This window comes from Arvicola amphibius, chromosome 6 (genome assembly GCF_903992535.2).
Source record: "Arvicola amphibius chromosome 6, mArvAmp1.2, whole genome shotgun sequence".
Lineage (NCBI taxonomy): Eukaryota > Metazoa > Chordata > Mammalia > Rodentia > Cricetidae > Arvicola > Arvicola amphibius.
Genome location: NC_052052.2, coordinates 75,568,895 through 75,590,856, shown reverse-complemented (window position 1 = coordinate 75,590,856; position 21,962 = coordinate 75,568,895). Strand labels below are relative to the sequence as shown.

Sequence of the window (21,962 nt, the reverse complement as noted above, 5' to 3'; positions counted from 1 at the left end):
TGTCAATGAGCAAAACTCTCCGGGATAATTTCCATAAAGTTCTACCTGCCTTTCCAATAATAACATCAGAAAAGGTGACAGGTTCCAAAAACCCTAGGGTCATCAAGGAATATACATGGGAACCCGTCCGTATGAATGATCTCAAAGAAATTAAATAAGCCGTTATGAATATTGGGATACATTCGTCCTTTGTTAGAGGGATGCTTAAAACTTGGTCTATAAGCAATAAGACAATGCCCCACGATTGGGTACAATTAGTATCAGCTGTTCTAGAGAGTGGGTCACAATTAAATTGGAAACACATGTTCAGACAAGAGGCTAGACTTTTAGAACAGCAGGAAAGAGCGAAGGGAATTGAGATTTCCCTAGATCAAATTCTAGGTGAAGGACTTTTCTCCGATCCTCTAGAACAAGCTAATTATGATGAACACACCTTATCCATATGTACTACAGCAGCCTTAAAGGCTTGGGACAGGGTTCAAGATCCAGGACTGAGACTGGAATCATATATCAGAGTTAAACAGGATCAGAGAGAACCCTTTAGTGATTTTTTACAAAGACTAACTAAAGCTGTACAAATAGGGATATCCGACCCAGAAGCAAGACGTATAATAATTGAGTCTTCGGCTTATGAGAATGCCAATGTGGAGTGCAAAAGGATCCTGGGGCCTTTAAAGATGAGATCAGCGCCCTTGGACGAATGGGTCTTGCATACAATGAATGTTGAATCATTTGACTATGGCACTGAAGCATGGGTAGAAGAAGCAATTTCTAATGTAAAAAGGAGGCATCAAGTTACCAAATGTTTTAATTGTGGCAAAATGGGACATATTAAAAGGAACTGCAGACAACGGATTTTCAGAAATAATAGTAATAGTAATAATAATAATAATAATAATAATAATAATAATAATAATGATGATGATGCCTCTTCTAGAAATAACAGATGTAGGAGGACTCAGCCTTCAGGTATATGTAGGAGATGTGAAAAAGGCAGACACTGAATGAATGAGTGCAGGTCAACAAGAGATAGACAAAGCAACCTGTTGCCACTGGGAAATGCAATGGGGGGCCTCTCGCAGGCCCCCATGGCGAATGTGGTCCAGTCATTTCCGGTTACTGCAGAGAACATGCCTCGTCAAGAAAATTAGAAAGCCCCATGCCTGCTGTTAAAAGCAAAAACGGCCTGAAAGATGAGTTATGTGTATTTTGGCAGACTTTTATAAATGAACAAAGACCAAAGTTAAGAGTGTGTGTAAATGGTGTTTTTATTACTGGCCTACTGGACACAGGTGTGGATGTAAGTATCATTACTCCAGAATCTTGGCATCCATATTGGCCTCTTCAGGATGTAAATGTTCAGTTCCTGGGAATTGGAACCCTATCTCAAGTAAGGAAGAGCATGAGATGGGTTGAATGCATAGGGGCAGAAGGACAAATAGGAAAATTAAGGCCATATGTAGCCAATATTGCAGTGAATTTATGGGGCCGTGACCTATTGCAGCAATGGAATACCCAAATTAACATTCCTGCTGCATCTAGAGCCTATATTACTGAGGAAAAATATTAAAAGATATTACAGAAGGCGGAAACCGGCTGTTCAGGCTGTACAAGAACGCAAAGCAATTGATGGCCCTTCAGAGATAAGAACAGCACTGCCTCTAAAATGGTTGCCTGAGAAACCAATATGGACAAAGCAATGGCCTTTAGCTGAGGAAAAGTTGCAGGCTTTAGAACAGCTGGTACAAGAGCAATTAGATGCTTGACATATAGAAGAATCTACCAGCCCTTGTAATTCTCCTCTATTTGTTGTTAAGAAAAAATCTGGTAAATGGAGAATGGTGACAGATCTCAGGGCTATCAATAAAGTTATTCAACCTATGGGCTCTCTGCAATCTGGAATTCCTCTGCCCTCTTTATTACCAAAAGGATGGCCTCTCATAGTTATTGATTTAAAGGATTGTTTCTTCCCTATACCTTTACAAGAAAAAGACAGAAAAGTTTGCCTTTACAGTGCCTACTTATAATAACTTTCAACCTACAAGGAGATACCAGTGGACCGTCCTCCCACAGGGCATGTTGAACTCTCCCACCCTGTGCCAATACTTTGTAAATCAACCATTGCAAATAATACGCAAGCAATTTCCCAAGTCTATAATTTATCATTACATGGATGATATTCTGTTATCTGATTCAAACATGGATACTTTAAAGACTGTTTGAAGAAGTAAAACTACTTTTACATAAATGGGGACTGCAGATTGCTCCTGAAAAAATTCAGAGAGGAGATTCTGTTAATTATCTAGGTTAGAAAATAGGTTTGCAAAAAATTAAGACACAAAAGGCACAAATTAGGAGAGATCGGTTACGGACTCTCAATGACTTTCAAAGGTTGTTAGGAGCTTTCAACCTTACAACCGGCTGTTGGGATAACACCTGATATGATAATTCATTTAAATAAAACCTTGGATGGTGAAAAAAACTTAAACAGTCCCAGAGAATTAACAGCTGAAGCAGAAAAGGAGCTGAGAATGATTGAGGAGAAATTACAAGAGACACATGGGGACAGGGTGAATCCAGAGCTCAGTTGTATTCTCGTCATACTGCCTTCAAAAATTTCTCCTACAGGAATTTTAATGCAGAGAGATGATATTATCTTAGTATGGATCTTTTTACCACATAAACCAAGTAAGAAAATAAAAACTTATGTGGAAAAAGTCTCTGAATTAATTATAAAAGGCAAATTGAGACTAGCAGGCATAGACCCAGCAGAAATTATAGTGCCTTTCACTGCTGATGAACTAAAAAAGTTGTGGGAAGATAACGAATTATGGCAAAGAGCTTGTGCTAATTTTTTGGGAGAAATCAATAACAACTATCCGAAAAGCAAGAGGCTTAACTTTATAAAGAGAACTTCTTGGATTCTTCCTCGAATCATCCGTGATGCTCCTATAACTGGAGCACGTACATTTTATACTGATGCTAATAAATCAGGGAAGGCAGGTTACAAATCAGAAGATTTGAGTAAGGTGGAACAAAGTCCTTATGATTCTGTCCAGAAGGCAGAATTATATGCCATTCTTATGGTGGTAAGGGATTTTAAAGAACCTCTTAATATAGTTACTGACTCACAATATGCAGAAAGAGTTATCTTACATATTGAAACTGCTGAATTTATACCTGATGATACAGAACTAACCTCATTGTTTATCCAGACAAGACATGATCAGGAACAGGCTTTGCCCTATGTATAAAACACACATCCGATCCCATACAGGTCTGCCAGGTCCTCTAGCACAAGGTAATGCAGAAATTGATCAATTGTTGATTGGTAGTGTGCTGCAGGCCTCTGAATTTCATAAAAAACATCATGTCAATAGCAAAGGCTTGAAGAAAGAGTTTTCTATTATATGGCAACAAGCTAAGGAGATTGTAAAGAAATGCCCTATTTGCTCTTTTTATAACCAAACTCCATTGACTGCAGGGGCTAATCCAAAGGGCACTCAAAGGAATGAAATCTGGCAGATGGATGTGTTTCACTTTGCAGAATTTGGCAAATTAAAATATGTACACCACACCATTGACACTTATTCAGGTTTTCAATGAGCAACTGCTTTAAGCTCAGAAGAAGCTGATTCAGTAACCACTCATTTATTAGAAGTTATGACCATCATGGGTATACCTACACAAATGAAGACGGATAATGGTCCAGCTTATGTCTCTAGGAAAATGAAACGTTTTTTGCTTATTACAATATTAAGCATGTTACAGGTATACCATACAATCTTACAGGTCAAGCAGTCATAGAAAGATCAAATAGAACTATAAAGGATATGTTAAACAAACAGAAAGGGGTGGAAAATACCCCTAGAAATAGGTTAAATAGTGCTTTATTAACCTTGAATTTTCTCAACGCTAATGAGAAGGGGACAACAGCTGCAGAAAGACATTGGATAATGGAAAAGTCTGCTGAATTAAATCAACCAGTTTATTTCAAGGATGTGCTGACCTTGCAATGGAAGCCAGGAGATGTTCTGCGTGGGGGAAGAGGTTTTGCTCTTGTCTCCACAGGAGAGGAAAAATTGTGGATACCGTCAAAATTAATAAAGGTTCGGTTTGAAGTGGAGAAGCCCCTTGGAAAATAAAAATAATTCATTCACAAGGATGACGATCATACTGATGGTAAGAAAAACATATAGGTTGGGGGCAGGGTTCTTTTCTTATCTCCACAGGAAACCACTCATCTTCAAAGAACTTAAGGGACCCTGGATATTTAAATACTGATGGATGGACACTAGTTACAACCCAATATGGATCAACACAGAACCCAAATAGGTTTAGTAAGTATAAAACATTTTTTACATATATATACATTACTGTGCTTTTATTTATACGTATGTAGAGCTGGTTTTGGAGTTGGACTATGGCTCAGTCTCTCTTCAATTCCAAGCCTGTTAATAAGAGATATCTCAGAGTTTATGTCTCAGGTCAGGAGCCATGAAATGGGACAGAATAATAATAGTAACAATAATAACAATAATAATAATAATAATAATAATAATAATGATGATGATGATGATGATGATGATGATACTTGATAAACTTTCTTTGCCTTTCCTCATATCTGTGTCTGTCTTTATTATACCTTCCATCGAATATATATGTCTGTATATGTCTTTGTAGATAATGTTTACCTTTTCTGTAACAAACAACAAATTTTCCTTCAGTAATCTTTGAAGTTTCCAGGATGAAGATGGGGTCCCACAACATCAATTTCACCTGGTTACTATGACGTCATGTTTTTAATAGCGCTAAAATTAGACCTGGTTTTTGGTACCAACTACAGAAGACAGTTTCAAATGGTGCACAATTTTGACAACACTCTGGCTGGACCTCCTCAAAATACTCAGAGGCTAGTTACAATTTCCTCAACCAAATATTATTCTGGGAATTTTACCATCATTTGCTTTCACGGGACCCCCTGAGAAGAACGTCGCCCCCATGTCAGCTGGAAGCAATCTTAGAGGACGACGCCCCCTCTCCCAACAGAGTTTACCCTCAGGTTTAGGGACATCATTTAGTAGTTGGTATAGGGTTGAGGGGATGGGGGAGGTAATAAATGGACTCAGGGGTGTTTATGAAAAAACAAGGGGGGATTACCTGGTTTGATGGGATGATTGATATTTGTGAATTATTGTTTTTAGAAAATTGCATTGGTGTTGATTCTTGTATATTGAACATTGTATGTGAGTATGCTTCTACCTCTGTTTAAAAGAATTGTTATATTGAGATATTTATCATATTGCAATGTACATTTCTACCTCTGATATTATTTATGTAATGACATTGTTTATGTTTGGGGATATTATCCTCATTTATTGCACAGTTGTTTATTCTTCTCAGTCTCCAAGTTAGATAGGTATCAAGAATTATATATCAATAGTCATATATATTTGTCATATTTATATTTAGGATATTCAGGTTTTTTAGATACATAGAAATTATATTTAGTATAGATAGTATAATCTTCGACCTCTTAAAAGAGCTGTAGAAAATGGCCTTTAATCTAACCTAGAGTTTTGTACTTATGAGACACAATCACTCCTGGCAACACTGCTCTATCCCTGAGAGAACGTTGAGGACCAAAGACACTCCACTGGGAGATTGTCTTCTTCTTGGCAGAACTGGCCTTTGGGCAAAGAAAAGCCCATACCTCAACTACTGACACAGATACAGAATATCCATAAGTGGATAAAACAGGATTGTTTTATCTTGCCAAGACAGGGTAGGATAGTTATACAAAAAGTTCCTTGCCTTTGAAAAATGTTATGTCAGTTGTGTTAGGCCTTAGCCAAAGTTGGTTGCCTCAGCATTGCAAAACGAAACTTTGGGTGATTGCCCAGGTAGTCAGTTGTCTCTGTCATTTGTTGCACATTTTGGAAGTTTCTCGTTTGTACTTCCTGGTTGCTTAAGTAATATTACTTCCCTTCTCAGATCTTTGATGGGGTTGATGATTAGATAATTGTAGTTACCCTCTACATTATTTAGACTTCTTGAAATAGAATGTTTAGTAAAACTTTTGTTATATGTTTCTTGCTTAATATTATTTGTTGTTTGTAATTTTATATTTATTATTTGTTCCTATTGAATATAGTTGCATTTGGTTTGGTTCTGTCTTATTTAGACAAAAGGGGGAGATGAAGGGGAAGCCTAGCCAATCACTTTGTTTTATAAGGCGTGTCCCCCTTCGGCTAAAGGCGTGTCCCCCTTAGGCTAATTTTAACTTATAAAATCTTGCAGGCCTGCCGCCCACCTGCTCTTTGTTTTCCTGTGCTCCTCCCTGGAACCTTGGACTTGTAAGTTCCCTTTTCTTTCCTTAATTAAAACTGAATCATATATATATTAAAGCTAGTCTGGTGAATCATAACTGCCGATCGACCACGCACCTTTATTTGGTTGTAAATTTGTAGAAAGGGAAAAAACTGTGATTTTTATATCTCACTTTCTCTTACATCCTCCAGAATCTAATTCATCAATGCACTGTACTTCACCAAAGGAAGTGAAGACCTAGAAAAAAAGTCCTTACCTATGGTGCAATTGCCTGTAGAAGTCACTTCTGAACAAGGGCACTGGCGGCATTCGTTAGTAGCATCAGGACTCTGATACAATCCTTCTTTGTATTCTTCACAGTGATCCCCCGTGCTATTTTCCTGGCAGTTCAAACAAGCACCTAAAAGGATCAAATAATTGTTCAGAGTTAAGGAACTTTCAGAAATTCTGCTTGCAACAAGAAGACTATAAAATTACAAACAAAAAATAACAGGAGTAGTGTTTGCTTTCTACTCTGTTATAAAAAAGAAAAAGAAAAAGAAAGAAAGGAAGGTAGGAAGGAAGAAAAAGGAGAAAGAAAGGACAGAAAGAAAGGAAGAAAGGAAGGAAGGAAGGAAGGAAGGAAGGAAGAAAGAAAGAAAGAAAGAAAGAAAGAAAGAGGTTTATGAAGCTACAGTTACCCTGATACCAAAACCACACAAAGACTCAACCAGGAAAGAGAATTACAGGCCAATCTCACTCATGAACATCGACACAACAATTCTCAATAAAATACTGGCAAACCAAATCCAAGAACACATTAAAAAAATTATCCATTACGATCAAGTTGGCTTCATACCAGAGATGCAGGGCTGGTTCAACATACGAAAATCTATCAATGTAATCCAGCATAGAAATAAATTGAAAGAATAAAAACCATATGATCATTTCATTAGATGCTGAAAAAGCATTTGACAAAATTCAACACCCCTTTATGATAAAGGTCTTGGAGAGATTAGGGATACAAAAGTCATACCTAAATATAATAAAAGCTATTTACAGCAAACCGACAGTTAACATCAAATTAAATGGAGAGAAACTCAAAGCCATCCCACTAAATTCAGGAACACGACAAGGCTGTCCACTCTCTCCATATCTCTTTAATATAGTGCTGGAAGTTCTAGCAATAGCAGTAAGACAACATAAGGGGATCAAGGGGATTCGAATTGGAAAGGAAGAACTTAAACTTTCGTTATTTGCAGATGATATGATAGTGTACATAAGCGACCCCAAAAACTCCACCAAAGAACTCCTACAGCTGATAAACACCTTTAGTAACATGGCAGGATACAAGATCAACTCCAGAAAATCAGTTGCCCTCCTATACACAAAAGATAAGGAAGCAGAGAGGGGAATCAGAGAAGCATCACCTGTCACGATAGCCACAAATAGCATAAAATATCCTGGGGTAACTCTAACCAAGGAAGTAAAAGATCCATTTGACAAGAACTTTAAGTCTTTGAAGAAAGAAATTGAAGAGGATACCAGAAAATGGAAAGATATCCCTTGCTCTTGGATTGGGAGGATCAACATAGTAAAAATGACAGTTCTACCAAAAGCAATCTATAGGTTGAATGTAATCCCCATCAAAAACCCAACAAAAATTCCTCACAGACCTTGAGATAACAGTAATCAACTTTATATGGAAAAACAAAAAACCAGGATAGCCAAAACAGTCCTATACAATAAAAGTACTTCCGGAGGCATTACTATCCCTGACTTCAAACTCTATTACAGAGCTACAGTAATGAAAACAGCTTGTTATTGGCACAAAAACAGAGATGTTGACCAATGGAATCGAATAGAAGACCCGGATTTTAACCCACAAACCTATGAACACCTGATTTTTGACAAAAGAGCTAAAAGTATACAATGGAAGAAAGAAAGCATCTTCAAAATGGTGTTGACATAACTGGATGACAATCTGCAGGAAATAGAAAATAGATCCATATTTATCACCATGCACAAAACTCAAGTCCAAATGGATTAAAGACCTCAATATCAATCTGAACACACTGAACCTGATAGAAGAGAAAGTGGGAAGTACTCTACAACACATGGGCACAGAAGACCACTTCCTACATAAAACCCTCATAGCACAGACAATAAGGGCCACATTGAATAAATGGGACCTCCTAAAACTGAGAAGCTTCTGTAAAGCAAAGGACACTGTCATTAAGACAAAAAAGCAACCTACGGACTGGGAAAAGATCTTCACCAACCCCGCAACAGACAAAGGTCTGATCTCCAAAATATATAAAGAACTCAAGAAACTAGACTTTAAAATGCTAATTAACCCAATTAAAAAATGGGGCACTGAACTGAACAGAATTCTCAACAGAAGAACTTCAAATGGCCAAAAGACACTTAAGGTCATGCTCAACCTCCTTGGTGATCAGGGAAATGCAAATCAAAACAACTTTGAGATATCATCTTACACCTGTCAGAATGGCTAAAATCAAAAACACCAATGATAGGTTTTGCTGGAGAGGATGTGGAGTAAGGGGAACACTCATCCATTGCTGGTGGGAATGCAAACTTGTGCAACCACTTTGGAAATCAGTGTGGCGGTTTTTCAGGAAATTCGGAATCAACCTATCCCAGGATCCAGTAATACCATTCTTGGGCAGCATTATTTGTAATAGCCAGAACCTGGAAACAACCTAGATGCCCCTCAATGGAAGAATGGATAAAGAAAATGTGGAATATGTATGGATTAGAGTACTACTCAGCGGTAAAAAACAATGACATCTTGAATTTTCCACGCAAATGGATGGAAATAGAAAACACTATCCTGAGGGAGACAACCCAGACCCAAAAAGACGAACATCATATGTACTCACTCATAATTGGTTTCTAGCCATAAATAAAGGACATTGAACCTATAATTCGTGATCCTAGAGAAGCTAAGTAAGACGGTGAACCCAAAGAAAAACATATAGTTATCCTCCTGGATATTGGAAGGAGACAAGATTTCTGGGCAAAAATTGGGAACTTGGGGTTGGGGTGGGATGGGGCCAAGGAGAAATGGGGAGAGAAAAGTGTGAAGGGGAGGATGGGGAAAACTTGGGGAATGGGATGGTTGGGATAAAGCAAGGGTGGTTATAGGAGCAGGGAATTATATATCTTAATTACGGGAGCCATTTTAGGGTTGGCAAGAGACTTGACTCTAGAGGAGTTTCCAGGTGTTCAGGGAGATATCCCCAGCTAATTCCTTGGGCAGCTGAGGAGAGGGAGCCTGAAATGGCCCGATCCTATAGCCATACTGATGAATATCTTGCATATCACCCTAGAACCTTCATCTGGCGATGGATGGAGATAGAGACAGAGACCCACATTGGAGCACCGGACTGAGCTCCCAAGGTCCAAATGAGGAGCAGAAGGAGGGAGAACATGAGCAAGAAGTCAGGACCGCGAGGGGTACACCCACCCACTGAGATGGTGGGGCTAATCTAATGGGAGCTCACCAAGGCCAGCTGGACTGGGACTGAAAAAGCATGGCATAAAATGGGACTCCCTGAACATGGTGGACAATGAGGGCTGCTGAGAAGCCAAGGACAATGGCACTGGGTTTGAGCCTAAGGCATGTAGTGGCTTTTGAGGGGCCTAGCCTGTTTCGATGCTCACCTTCCTAGAACTGGATGGAGGGGGGAGGACCATGGACTTCCCACAGGACAGGGAATCCCTACTGCTCTTCGGACTGGAGAGGGAGGGGAAGGAGAGTGGAGGGAGAGAGAGGGAAATGGGAGGCTGGGAGGAGGCGGGGAGGAAGCAGAAATTTTTAATAAAAAAATATTAAAAAACGAAAGATTTAGGGGTGGAGACCATCCTCTTCTGACATCTGCGGGCACCAGATAGACATTGATACATGCAGGCCCCAAATTTATACACACAAAACAATAAACTAAATACACCTAACTTTAAAGAAGATTAGTTGTTCATGAGTATGTGTGTGGATGCCTATCCCCGTTTCTGTGTACCATTTGTGTGAAATCGCCCTTAGAGTGCACAAGAGGGAATTGTAGCTCTTTGGAGTCACAGGTGGTTGTCAGCTGCCCAGAGAAGGTGCTGGGAACCCAATCCGGGGCCTCTCCAAGAAACAAGTACTTTTAACTGTGGAGTCATCTTTCCAACCCTTCCTGGTTTATTTATGATCTAGACTTATCTGTGAATTCAATGTGTCCTATGAGAAAAAAAAGCTGGGTGTGTGTGTGATTTTAGTCACAATATGCCATTATTGGCTAATTGGCTACACACTAAAACAGACTAACTTTGTACAAATTATTAAAAAGATAATATATGTCAATAGAAGAGTAAATTAATTGTGGCACTTTCATAGTTTGGAATTCGTAGTTAAGAATGAACTATCTACATATACAAACAAGGGTCTTAAAGACAGCACTGGCTGGAACGAAAACTGAAGAATGACACACAGCTGTTTGGACATGGAGACCAAGGGAGATGAAAATCTGACAACAGCTCATATATTGATGTCATTTAAGCTAAATCTGAGACCTGTTGAGATCACTCAGAGGAAAAGGACAAGCAGAGGGGACAAATGTACTAAGTTTCAAGCCCAAGGCACTAGTGTAGAGCTGACTAAGGGAGAGGGAGCACAGCTGATGGAGAAGGAAAAGCAGCCACACAGAAAGAAAGCCAGGAGGATGTGGCATCCTGAAGCAAAGTGGTTTGTGAGCAGTCAAGACAGTCAGTGAGTCAGGCTGCTGGAATCTGTTGTGTGGAACACTACCAACACATAGTAGGGTCTGGAGTTCTTAAAAATGAGCCTGCTATCTGAAGAAAAAGTCTGTAGTTAGAAAGTAATTGACTTTCTTACATTTTATTTTAAGTTAAGGGGTTTGTCCCTGAAACAGTCTAATTATATGGTACTTGTAATTTTATAGTCTGATTATTCACACTGTCGTGTAGTTATATGTCATAAAAGCCTTGCAATGAAAACATTCTAGTAGATACCATTTCTCAGCTTTTTATGATGATCAAGGTCTTGTAGATGTACAAATGTACTTAATTTTACAACAACCTACTAGGTGGCTTTGATTTAATGGGTTTCTAACCATATATTATCTAGGCAACATTATTGATTGCTTATTGTTATGAATTTGAGTATCTAGCTTTTTTTAGGATCAAAACTACCATTCTCATGAGCATTTTCTTTTTCAACATGAAACTTTTAATGAATTTAGAATTATTTTCTCGGAAGGTTTCTGAAAATAGAATTTCTGGGTCAAACATTTTAAGACCCTTTCTATATCTATTGTCAAAATTGTCCCTGTGCCATTTTCACCAATTTAATTTTCCTACAAAAACAGAACTTTGAAATCAATTTAAAACAGAAATTCCAGAAATATTGGGAAGAACAGCTGAGCAAACATACAACGTGGCCACCAGAGGGCAACCGTATCCCAGCACTGTTAAAAACTTACTTGTTAGAAAAGTTGTATAAGAACTGGCTGCTCTAAGTCAGGTGGTCACTTCTTTAAATGCATTTTTTAAAATATGGTAAACATTTGTTTCTTTTAGAAACCAGAATCATTCAAAGGATTTATTTTACTTTATCTCCAGAGCATGTGCCTGTGGGGGTGAGAACTGCCTCAGTGTTACAAAGGAAAAGAATCTTGTACATGGCTTTCTGGTACTGTAAAAGACCCTGGGAGCAACTAAAGGTTCAAGACAATGAAGCATTCTTCTTGTTATCTAATGTTGAACCTCACTGTTTTTGTTCATCTTTTCCCATTAGTGAGTGCTCAGTATGTGGTAATATCTGTGCTAGACATTGCGGAAACGATGGCGATGAAGCTGATGCTGTTCCTGACCTGATAGAACTTACCATGTAGTGAGTAAGCACATGAGAGTGATGGTCATAAGTAAACATGTAAATATCACTTGTGACAAGTGCTCTGAAAAATTACAAGTGCACATGGTAACGTATAACAAAGGACTTTGCGTTTTGTGAGGAGCATCAGGAAATGCTAATGAAGACAGACCTAAAGGAAGAATATGACTTAATAAAACAAAGGGGTCTTCAGTGTGGATAGAGGTGGCTTAGAAAGATGATTCTTGGCAGGAGAAATATCACAATTCATAACTCTGAAATAGAAGAGAGGCTGGGATCACACATATATCAATAAAGAAGAACAGTAGACAATATCATGCACAGGTATGTGATGGCCAGATGACAGAAAATATAACGCAATGTCTTCTAAACAGATTTCTCTATGCACACTTCACTGGTGAATAGAGGATAGCATAAAGTATAAGTTTCTAGCACACTTTCTTCTGGGAATCCATTCAGTTTCAAATATTCTGATAATCTGTTCTCATAACCTCTTATGTTTATCGAACTCTTTAAGTCCTGGATTTTTTCTGTTGGTGTTTAAAAACTATCTAACAAGTTCCTCTAATTTTACATTTAGGGAATTTGTGACAATTTAAATGAGTTTGCACAAATGTGGTTTTCTCTGTTACAGGGTAGGTATTGCTCAGATTGCTGATCTGTAGGTTGACTTTGTACTATTTTTTGTTAATTAATCATTTAGAAAATTCCAGGCCATAACTTCCAGAGCCTCCCTTATATTTACATTGAACTTGGGCTGTGACCTACTTGTTACCTGTCATTCCTTCTACTACAATTTTATCAAAATGTGTATGCTTAGATAGTCTTTATTGTATTCCATTTGATTCTAACTTTGTCTTAACTGGGTAAAACCTGCTCTTAAACTAATGTCATAAGTTATTAACTTAAAATATCACTAGTTTTCAGTTTTAGATTACTACTTTTTAATGCACGTGTATGTGTGAGCAGGTTTATATGTAGGTAAGTATATGTTTGTGTGCACAAGTGTAAGCCAGCAGTCAATTTCAAGTGTCATCCTCAGGAATGCTGTCCATTTCTTTTGAGATGAGAATCTCTCATTGACCTGTAGTTCACCATTAGGATAGACTGGATGGCCAGCAAGTCCCGGGAATCCTCCTATATCAGTTCCCGGGAATCCTGCTATATCAGTTTACCCAGCACTATGATTACAACTGCATGCCACTGGGGCTGGTACATGGGTGTCTCAGAGTATTGGCTGCTCTTCCAGAGGATGCATATTCAGTTCTGAGTACTCACATGGAAATCACTCACAAGTGTTACCACTCAAGTTACAGGGGATCAGATGCCTGCTCCTGACCTCCACATACACTGCACATATGTGGAGCACTGACATACATGCAGACAAAGCACCCATACATATGGAACTACACAGCATTTTTACATGAGCTTTGCGGTTAGAACTCAGGTCCTCATGATTGCACAGCAAACACTTCACTGAACTACCTCCCTCCCTAGTCTTTATGATCTCTACCCCACCTCGTGTGTGTGTGCATGTTCAGTGTAGTGCTGTTCTGTAGTAACATTTTATCTCTTTTTACCCATTTTGTCTGATTTGCCCTCTAATTACACAATTTACTAATTTTAGGTATTTTTAAGGTTCAAAGTTAACTCTTATAACACTATTACTCGTAGTACTGACTCCGCTGCTTATCATTGGCCACATTTCTCCATTTCTGTAGTCTATTTCACTATTTCTTAGCATGATCTGGCAGACTTTTGTCTCCTCAGCTCTGAAAGACTTTGAGAGATTCAGCAGTGGCCATTGGGGCCAATCAGACCCATTCCATGAATCTTTAGAGTTTGGGAATGGATTCAGAAAGAGCTGGCTGTATGTTTTAACAAGTTCTCCTCTCTCTAAAAGGATTTTGTTTCCTCAGCATAAAGAATTTTCTGGCCTTGCCATCTATTTCCCTCATAGTCACCTTGGGGAAACCAATCTTCAGTTTAGGGATCTTCTAGTTTCCTACTGTCCTGCAGGCTCCAAATCATGGTCAAAAGCTCTTCTTCAAGTAAACATCCTTTCCTTGGGGCCAAACCTTATTCCTCTCCCCACATCCAGAACCAGCAAATCTCCCCTGAAAAGAAACATGTAGCCTGACTTAATTGTAGAAAACATGAGCCATAACTTTCACGATTATGCCTAAGTAACCTTATGGCTTTATGTTATACAGCTCCCCTGCACACTTCAGATTAAAAATAAATAAAGTGCTATGGTAAATGGAAATTCACTACTAGAACCAGTCCAATATCACCAGGAATGCTCCTGGCATCTTTGATGTTTGTGTGAGATAAACTAGCTTCATTCTAGGTTTAATGAGAGTCACCTTTGTCCTTGTGATACTACATAATTTTCACTTGCTGGTCTAAGTTGTGAGGACTAGCCAATCTTGCTACCAACCTTGACCATTCTTATGTACATAAATACCCTGTAAATTGCACCCTGCAATCCTGGATCTACCTGACTCTCTCTCAGGTCTCATGGAGCCTCAACTTTTTCACGCAAAATTTCCCAAGTGATCTTGGCTCACTTGTAAGAATTCTAACACATTTTCTGAGTCTTCACTTAACTTGGTGTTGATCTCCATACTTGTAGAACTCTTCAATCAATACTATCTTTGAAAGTCATAAAATATATTTGTTGTTATAAAAGTTTGGCTTGCCATGTGATTTATTATATATATTTAAAAGAACAAAAAAATTATAAAAAAGAAAAAATAAATATATTTGAAAAGAATATATAAAGACTTCAAATTGAACAAATAAAGAGTAATTTCATATGAATTAAGGAAACTACGTACCTGTGAGAACATCACAACTATCAGACCGGTTGTTGCACTGGCAGGGCAAGCAGCCTGTCTTATTAAAGCCATAATGTCCATCTTCGCATCGGTCACACAGGGACCCAGTGACACCTGATCTGCACTGGCAATTCCCAGAACTACGAATAAAATAAAAGACAATGAACAATGAACAAACATTCAGTGATTTTTAAAAACTGCATTTTCTAATGCTCCACAGATCATCTGAACTCATCCAAGAGTTTCTACTAGATTTTACTTCCCAGAGGCATAATGGGGATTTTTAAAGGGCTTTTGTTTGTCTGATTGGTTTTGTTTTCTGGAACGCGAGTGTCACTGTGTAGCCCAGTCTGGACTGGACCTCTCTATGTAGCTCAGGCTTGCCACAAGTAATAATCTCCTAGCCCCAGATTTCAAAACTAGAGAACTTCAAGGATATAATTCAGTGAATAACATTAATAACAATACTTTATGACAATTCCATCCTCTATTTAAAGTACATGACAAAGGATCCATGGAGTTACCAGTGTAAAACCTTTCTCTAATGAGCAGTGGGGGCTTAGAACTTGTACCACTGCTGTATCCCATTTCAAGATAATCCCACAGCTCAACAGGCTTCTGTTCCAATTTGGAGAAAATAAGCCAGTCTTTACTTAGCTTCTTTCTCACAAATGTGAAGATTAATATCTTGATAAATGAACTAGGCACAGTGGCGCATGCCTTTATTCCCAGCACTTGTGAGACAGAGGCAGATGAGTTTCTATGACCAACCTGGTCTACAAAGCTAGTTCCAGGACAGTCAGAGCCGTTACACAGAGAAATCCTGTCTCAAAACACAAAAACATTCAGAAAATAAGGAAACATCCTTCCTCAAGACCCAGTAATATCACTTTTGGGTATATATCCTTGTGTGGGAGTTCCTTCTGTCTATATTTTGCTTTCATTGGTTAATGAATAAAGAAACTGCTTTGGCCTGTTGATAGGGCAGAACTTAGGTAGGCGGGGAAGACAGAACTGAATGTTGGGAGAAAAAAAGAGTCAGAGACACACCATGGAGCCTCCAGACTCAGACATGCAGAATCTTTGCCAGTAAGCCACCACCACATTGTGATACATGGATTACTAGAAATGGGTTAAATTAAGATGTAAGAATTATTCAATAAGATGCTAGAGGTAATGGAAAAGCAGTGATTTAATTAATACAATTTCTGTGTGATTATTTCAGGGCTAAGCTAGCCAGGCTGCCATAAGAACAAGCAGGCCATCCCCCTATAATATCCTAAGGATGCTCAGTCATGCCACAAGGACATGTGCTTAACTATGTTTATAGCAGAATTGTTTGTCATAGTCAGAACCTGGAAACAACCTAAATGCCGCTCAATTGAAAGAATAGATAAAGAAAATGTGGTACATTTACACAATGTAGTACTACACAGCATAAAAAAAAATAACAACAGGTTGAATTTTGCAGGAAAATGGATGGAGCTAGACAACATCATTTTGAGTGAGGTAACCCAGACCAAGAAAGACAATTATCATATGTATTCTCTCATTAAGTGGTTTTTAAACATAGAGCAAAGAAAACCAGGCCACAAATCACAATCCCAGAGAACCTAGACAACAATAAGGACCCTAAGAGAGACATATATAGGGTCTAATCTATATGGGAAGTAGAAAAAGACAAGATCTGATAAAATTGGGAGTATGGGGACTTTGGGAGAGGGTGGAAGTGGAGCAGAGAGGCAGGGAGGGGAGCAGAGAAAAATGTAGAGCTCAAGGAAAATCAATAAAAAAACAAAACAAACAAATCCCAAACAAACAAACGAACAAAAAGATTTTGACAAGTGAACCAGTTCACACTAATTTCTAGACTAGAAATTTGATATAATTCTCTATTTTGAGCCTAAAATGTATTGAAATCATAGTTCTGGTAAGTAAGATAGAATTCACAATTAAGCTATTAAGATTAGAATGGGGTCATCTGATTCATTTTACACTAAATTGTTAAAATTTTATCTTTATTTATGTATTTGTGTGTCTGCGTATATGTTTGTGGGTACCCCCCCCCCCAGAAGCCAGAAGGCGGCACTGAATGCCCTGGAAATAAAGTTACAAACAATTGTGACTTGACAGACATAGGTACTAGCAACTGAACTTTAGTCCCTTGTAGCAGCAGCAAGCACTCTTAAAAACAAAGTCATTTCTTCAGCTCCTTCACTAAATCCTATTTAAAATTCTAGGTTGATCATCAACCTCTTAAACTAAAAGTAAAAGACATAAAATTTTTATTTACTATCTGATCTTTCTATTTTATTTTCATAGATGAACATTATAACACTAATAATTCTCTCCAATAATTAAAACAAAACATTTGGTTATTTTCCTTTAAACACTACAATTTTTGTTTTTGTTTTGAGATGGGGGTCTCTCTACATAATCTTGGATGTCCTGGAATTCATTATGTAGACCAGCAGGCCTCAAACACACAGAGATCCTTCTACCTCTGCCTCCTAAATGCTGGGGTTAAAGGCATGTGTTACCATACCACATCCAGTTTAATAACTCTGTTGAATGAATCAAAACAGAAGTCAAAGGGCAAGAACATTCATTCCTGTGACCCGTGCAAAACAGCCTTCTACCACACACAGGAGGACATCCATTGCTGTGATCTATATAAGACAGCCTTCCACCATACACAGGAGGATCAGGGCCAAGAGTAAACGGAAGGAACAAAAGGAAGATGTGCTCATGGGTGTCATCTACATAAATATCTAGTAGAGAGGGTCCATATCAGTATAAAGGTTTGTGTTTCAGTTTTGAGGATTTAAATCCAAGGCATGATATAATATGCCAGGCAAACACTCCACCACTCAACCCCAGTCCTCAAATGATTATTTCATAGCAACATACCACTCTAGATGGAATTTAGGTTGCTTCTAATGTCTGACTAATACAAGCGCTGGGAACCAGGTTGGGCCTGTGGTACATCAATGGCAAGAAGCAGGAAAGGGTTGAACAAAGGCTCCTGGAGAAATGATGACATGGATTTTAGGAAAAATCACAGCTAATTGGGGCAGAAATATACAAAGTATTTTGCTGGAGAGTTTGCTCACTGGTTAAGAGCACTTACAGCTCTTGCAGAGGACCCAAGTTCATTCCCAGCACTCTTACTGCGGCTCACAACCATATATAGTTCCAGCCCCAGCGAATCTGAAAATCAGATTCAGGGGGATCTATTTCAGGCATGTCTGAAAAAAAAATCACAGCCGAGTACATTCTATCCACAGTCTCAGAAGTCATCAAAGTGACTGGAACACATAGCACAGAGCACAGCATTTCAGAATGGCTGAATAAGGTATAACTCTGACAGCATTTAATACTCTCACAGTGATCCCTCTGGATATTTTCAACTCCTTCTTTGCACTCCACATTCTTACAATCATTCACTTATCTCTGGTTTATCAGCCACTGCTGCAAAATTCTCCTCAAGTAACTCTTGGCACAGTTATTTCTTCTGTAAACTTTTCTGGAATAGTTTTGTTCATTTTTAACTCTATAATTTTTGCTGCTTTCAAGGCCTTTTACCAATGAAACTTTTCCTAGCTGGTCCACAAAAATCTTGTGGGTCCCCATATTTACATTTTAATCCCAAGTACAATCTGTTTTATATTCTTTCAACATGTTAAGCTTTTTTTCCACAAGATTATAAAATTCCCAAAACAAAGACTTATCAAGTAGTTTCCTTCTGTCAGAATCTAACACAAGTACAGGGACATGTAACAGAGTGTTTTAATGTATACCTTGTTAAATGGGTATTTCAATCCAAAGGTAAGCAACCGGGTAACCTCAGAAATGCAAAAAAGTAAATGCTTGGTTTCTTGTACATATTTAATGAATAATTGATGAATGTTCAATGAATAGATAGACAAAAATTTGGAATTAGGCACTGGGAAGAGAAAAAGATTAAAAACACTAATTACTAGAGTTCTTGGGAAAAAATAACTAAGTATTCTGTCTTTGTCCCTCTTTTCTTCACTAGGGATAATGTTTTTGGTTGATTGTTTTATATTTTTGAAGATAGGCATTCAGTGGGCCACGCAGTCCAAGCACGTCCTCTCCCCCTCTTTCAGCCTGCTGAATGCTGTGACCACAGGTGTGCACGCCTTTTGTTAGATGCTCATCTAGACCTCAGAAGTTTAGACTTTGTCTACGCAGATCTTGGCAACAGTCACATTGTATAGGAGACAGTTTAACTGAAGGCTACGTTTAAAAATAGATTTCTTAGAGATTTAGCTTCTAATAGTGATTCCCTAAGGAGTTGTTGATTCAGTTCAGCAGGCCAAGATAAAACTATTAATACTTACACAGCTCTTATGCATGTCAGTTAATACAATTCCCTATCACCTCCCTACTTCTATTAGTGCAATAAAAATAGAAGTTCTAAATTGGAAGATTATTGGGACTCTGAACTGAATTTTGCAGAATATAAATTTTAACCATGATACTCGACTATAGTTTACAAATCTAAAGGTGTTATTTATTTAACTAAGATATGCTTCTTAGTTTACTATGCTCCTAGTCCAACCAGTAAGTTTACCTTCTACCCCTAAGAAAAAATTTTAAACAGAGTTGAACTTTGCTTCTGTGATGGTTAGTGTTGATGGCCAGCTTCATAGGATCTGGAATCATCTAGAAGGCAAGACCCGAGGAACACCTATGAGAGATTATGTTGACTAAGTTATTTGAGGTGGGTAGACCCATCCTAAAAGTGGCTTGGGTTCTGGAATGCATAAAAAGGAGAAAGGCTGCTAAGCATGAGCATTCATTATTATTCATTATTCTCTGCTTCCTGACTGGAGATGCATTATGACCGGCAGTCCCAAGCTTCTGGTATCAGAACTTTGCCACCATTACTGATTGTAGGTAGCCTGGAGCTGAGGGCTGAAATAAATCCTTTCTGCCATAAGTTGCTTTTGCCCAGGTATTTTTATCACAACAGAAAGAGTAACTAAGGCAGCTTTCCTCTTCTTGTCATGGCTATCTGGAGAATTGTCAAACGGAACAGAAAAGCTGAAACAAAATTCCTCATTTTTGCATGGAAAGTTAGTGCAGCTTTACTCAAATTTAATCTAGAAAAGAAAGAAAGAAGGAAAGAAGGCCGGTCTTGTGTTAATATTATATACTTACCACTTTGTAGTGATATTTTGTTTGTAATCTAACAAATAAAGCTCGCCTGAAGATCAGAGTGCAGAGCTAACCCACTAAGTTAGTAATAGAAATCAGGCAGGGGTGGCCACAACCTTAATCCCAGCATTTGGGAGACAGAGACAGACAGATCTCTGTGCAGTAAAGTATACTCTGGGCTACATGAGACTGAATCTGTCTAAAAGAGAAAAACAGTTCACACAAAGGGGATCCAGCAGTTGGGATCACATGCCTTTAATCCCAGCACTAGCAAGGTGCTGTTTTGCTTAAGATGTGTGGACATAGAGTATTCAAAATTTCCATTATTTTATAAATATATTGACTACATGAGAGGGGTAGAAGATAGGAAAGAATGTATTGGAGCTTATGGAAAGCACCCGAGGAAATAGAGCTTGGTTCTCATCCAGCTGTCCTGGTGAGTAGCTTGCACAAAGCACATGCTCTTCCGTAGCTTCCCTGTTCTCCTTTGTGAAGTGAAGATAAAAGCCATACATACAACGTTAGTACAGACTTCAACTCAAATGTGTGGTGTAGGAGGGTCTTCTTTCTACGTGTTGCTTTCATTGGTTGAATAAAGAAACTGCCTTGGCCTTTTGATAGGGCAGCATTTAGATAGGTGAAGTAAACAGAACAGAATTCTGGGAAGAAGGGCAGAGTGGAAGACGTCATGAATCTCCAGTCTGAGATAGACATAGGTTAGAATCTCTTCAGGTAAGCCACGACTTTGTAGTGCTACACAGATTATTAGAAATGGGTTGAATCAAGATTTGAGAGTTAGCCAGTAAGAGGCTAGAGCTAATGGCCAGGCAGTGATTATATTAATACAATTTCTGTGTGGTTATTTTTGGGGGTTAAGCTACCTGGGTAGCGGGACATGGCCCTCTGCTTCTTCTTACTACAGATTGGCACCTCAACGTGGTCGACTAACTTTACGTGAAACCTGAGAGGGCTTTAAAAGGAATTCTAGACACAAATATAGAGTTCAACACAGCTCTTTGCTGTTTGCTGGGGCATGCCACAGAGAGATTTTCCTGATTCAGCGATTAAAAAAAAGCGGAACCATTTTAAAACACTTCCTCCTGGGCTGTGCAGCTGGTACAAACGCTAGCTATTAATCAATTAAATGGAATTTGTGGGCCCGGATGTTTGTGTGCCCAATTGGGGTTGGGAACAAAGTACCTGAGACCATGCCGGTGACTCAGCACTTTCTGTCTGGGCTGGTGGTCCTATCAGGTTTACTAGGCATGCACAAGCAGAAGAGCATGGCGGATTTCTGTTGCAATACACAGAGATGTTTCCAGGTTGCATAGTGCTCTGCATGGCAGATTTGGCTGTAATTCAGAAAGAGTTTATATGCCACATGCTCAGTCTCAGAGTTAACGTGCTGAGTCTGGCTCCTACCTGGCGCCCCCAAAGTGAGCAGAAATGGTATGTCAACCACTTTGAAATTGGAAAGACGTGGAGCCAACATCCAGAGCAGCTGCAACCAAGATGCCTAGCATTTTAAAAGCTCTTCAAGACAGTAGAGAATTAAAGACAATGCAATAGGACAGATTCAGATATAAAAGACCTCTAAATGGATAATACTGTTAGATAAAGTCATAGGCTTGGGAGAGAGAAGAAAAAGAATATAGAAAGTTATAAAATAAAGTTAATGCTCTTTTAAAAATGGGTAAAGTCTTTAAAGAGACAGA

General features: G+C 38.6%; 1 protein-coding gene across 4 annotated transcripts in view; it reads right to left on the bottom strand.

Annotated features, from left to right (window-relative positions):
• Positions 1-6,595: 6,595 nt before the first annotated feature.
• The window catches only part of LOC119816741 (CDK5 regulatory subunit-associated protein 2-like), a 96,040-nt gene continuing 80,673 nt past the window's right edge, over positions 6,596-21,962 (bottom strand). For 3 of the 4 annotated variants that reach the window (XM_038333662.1, XM_038333664.1, XM_038333665.2), the window contains 2 exons: positions 15,064-15,203; positions 6,596-6,730 (listed from right to left, as the gene is read on the bottom strand). In XM_038333662.1, the coding sequence (XP_038189590.1) occupies positions 15,156-15,203 (48 nt within the window). In that variant the 3' untranslated portion in view covers positions 6,596-6,730; positions 15,064-15,155. Of the gene's footprint in view, positions 6,731-14,187; positions 14,341-15,063; positions 15,204-21,962 lie in introns of all 4 variants that reach the window. The other variant, XM_038333663.1, reaches the window with a different exon arrangement.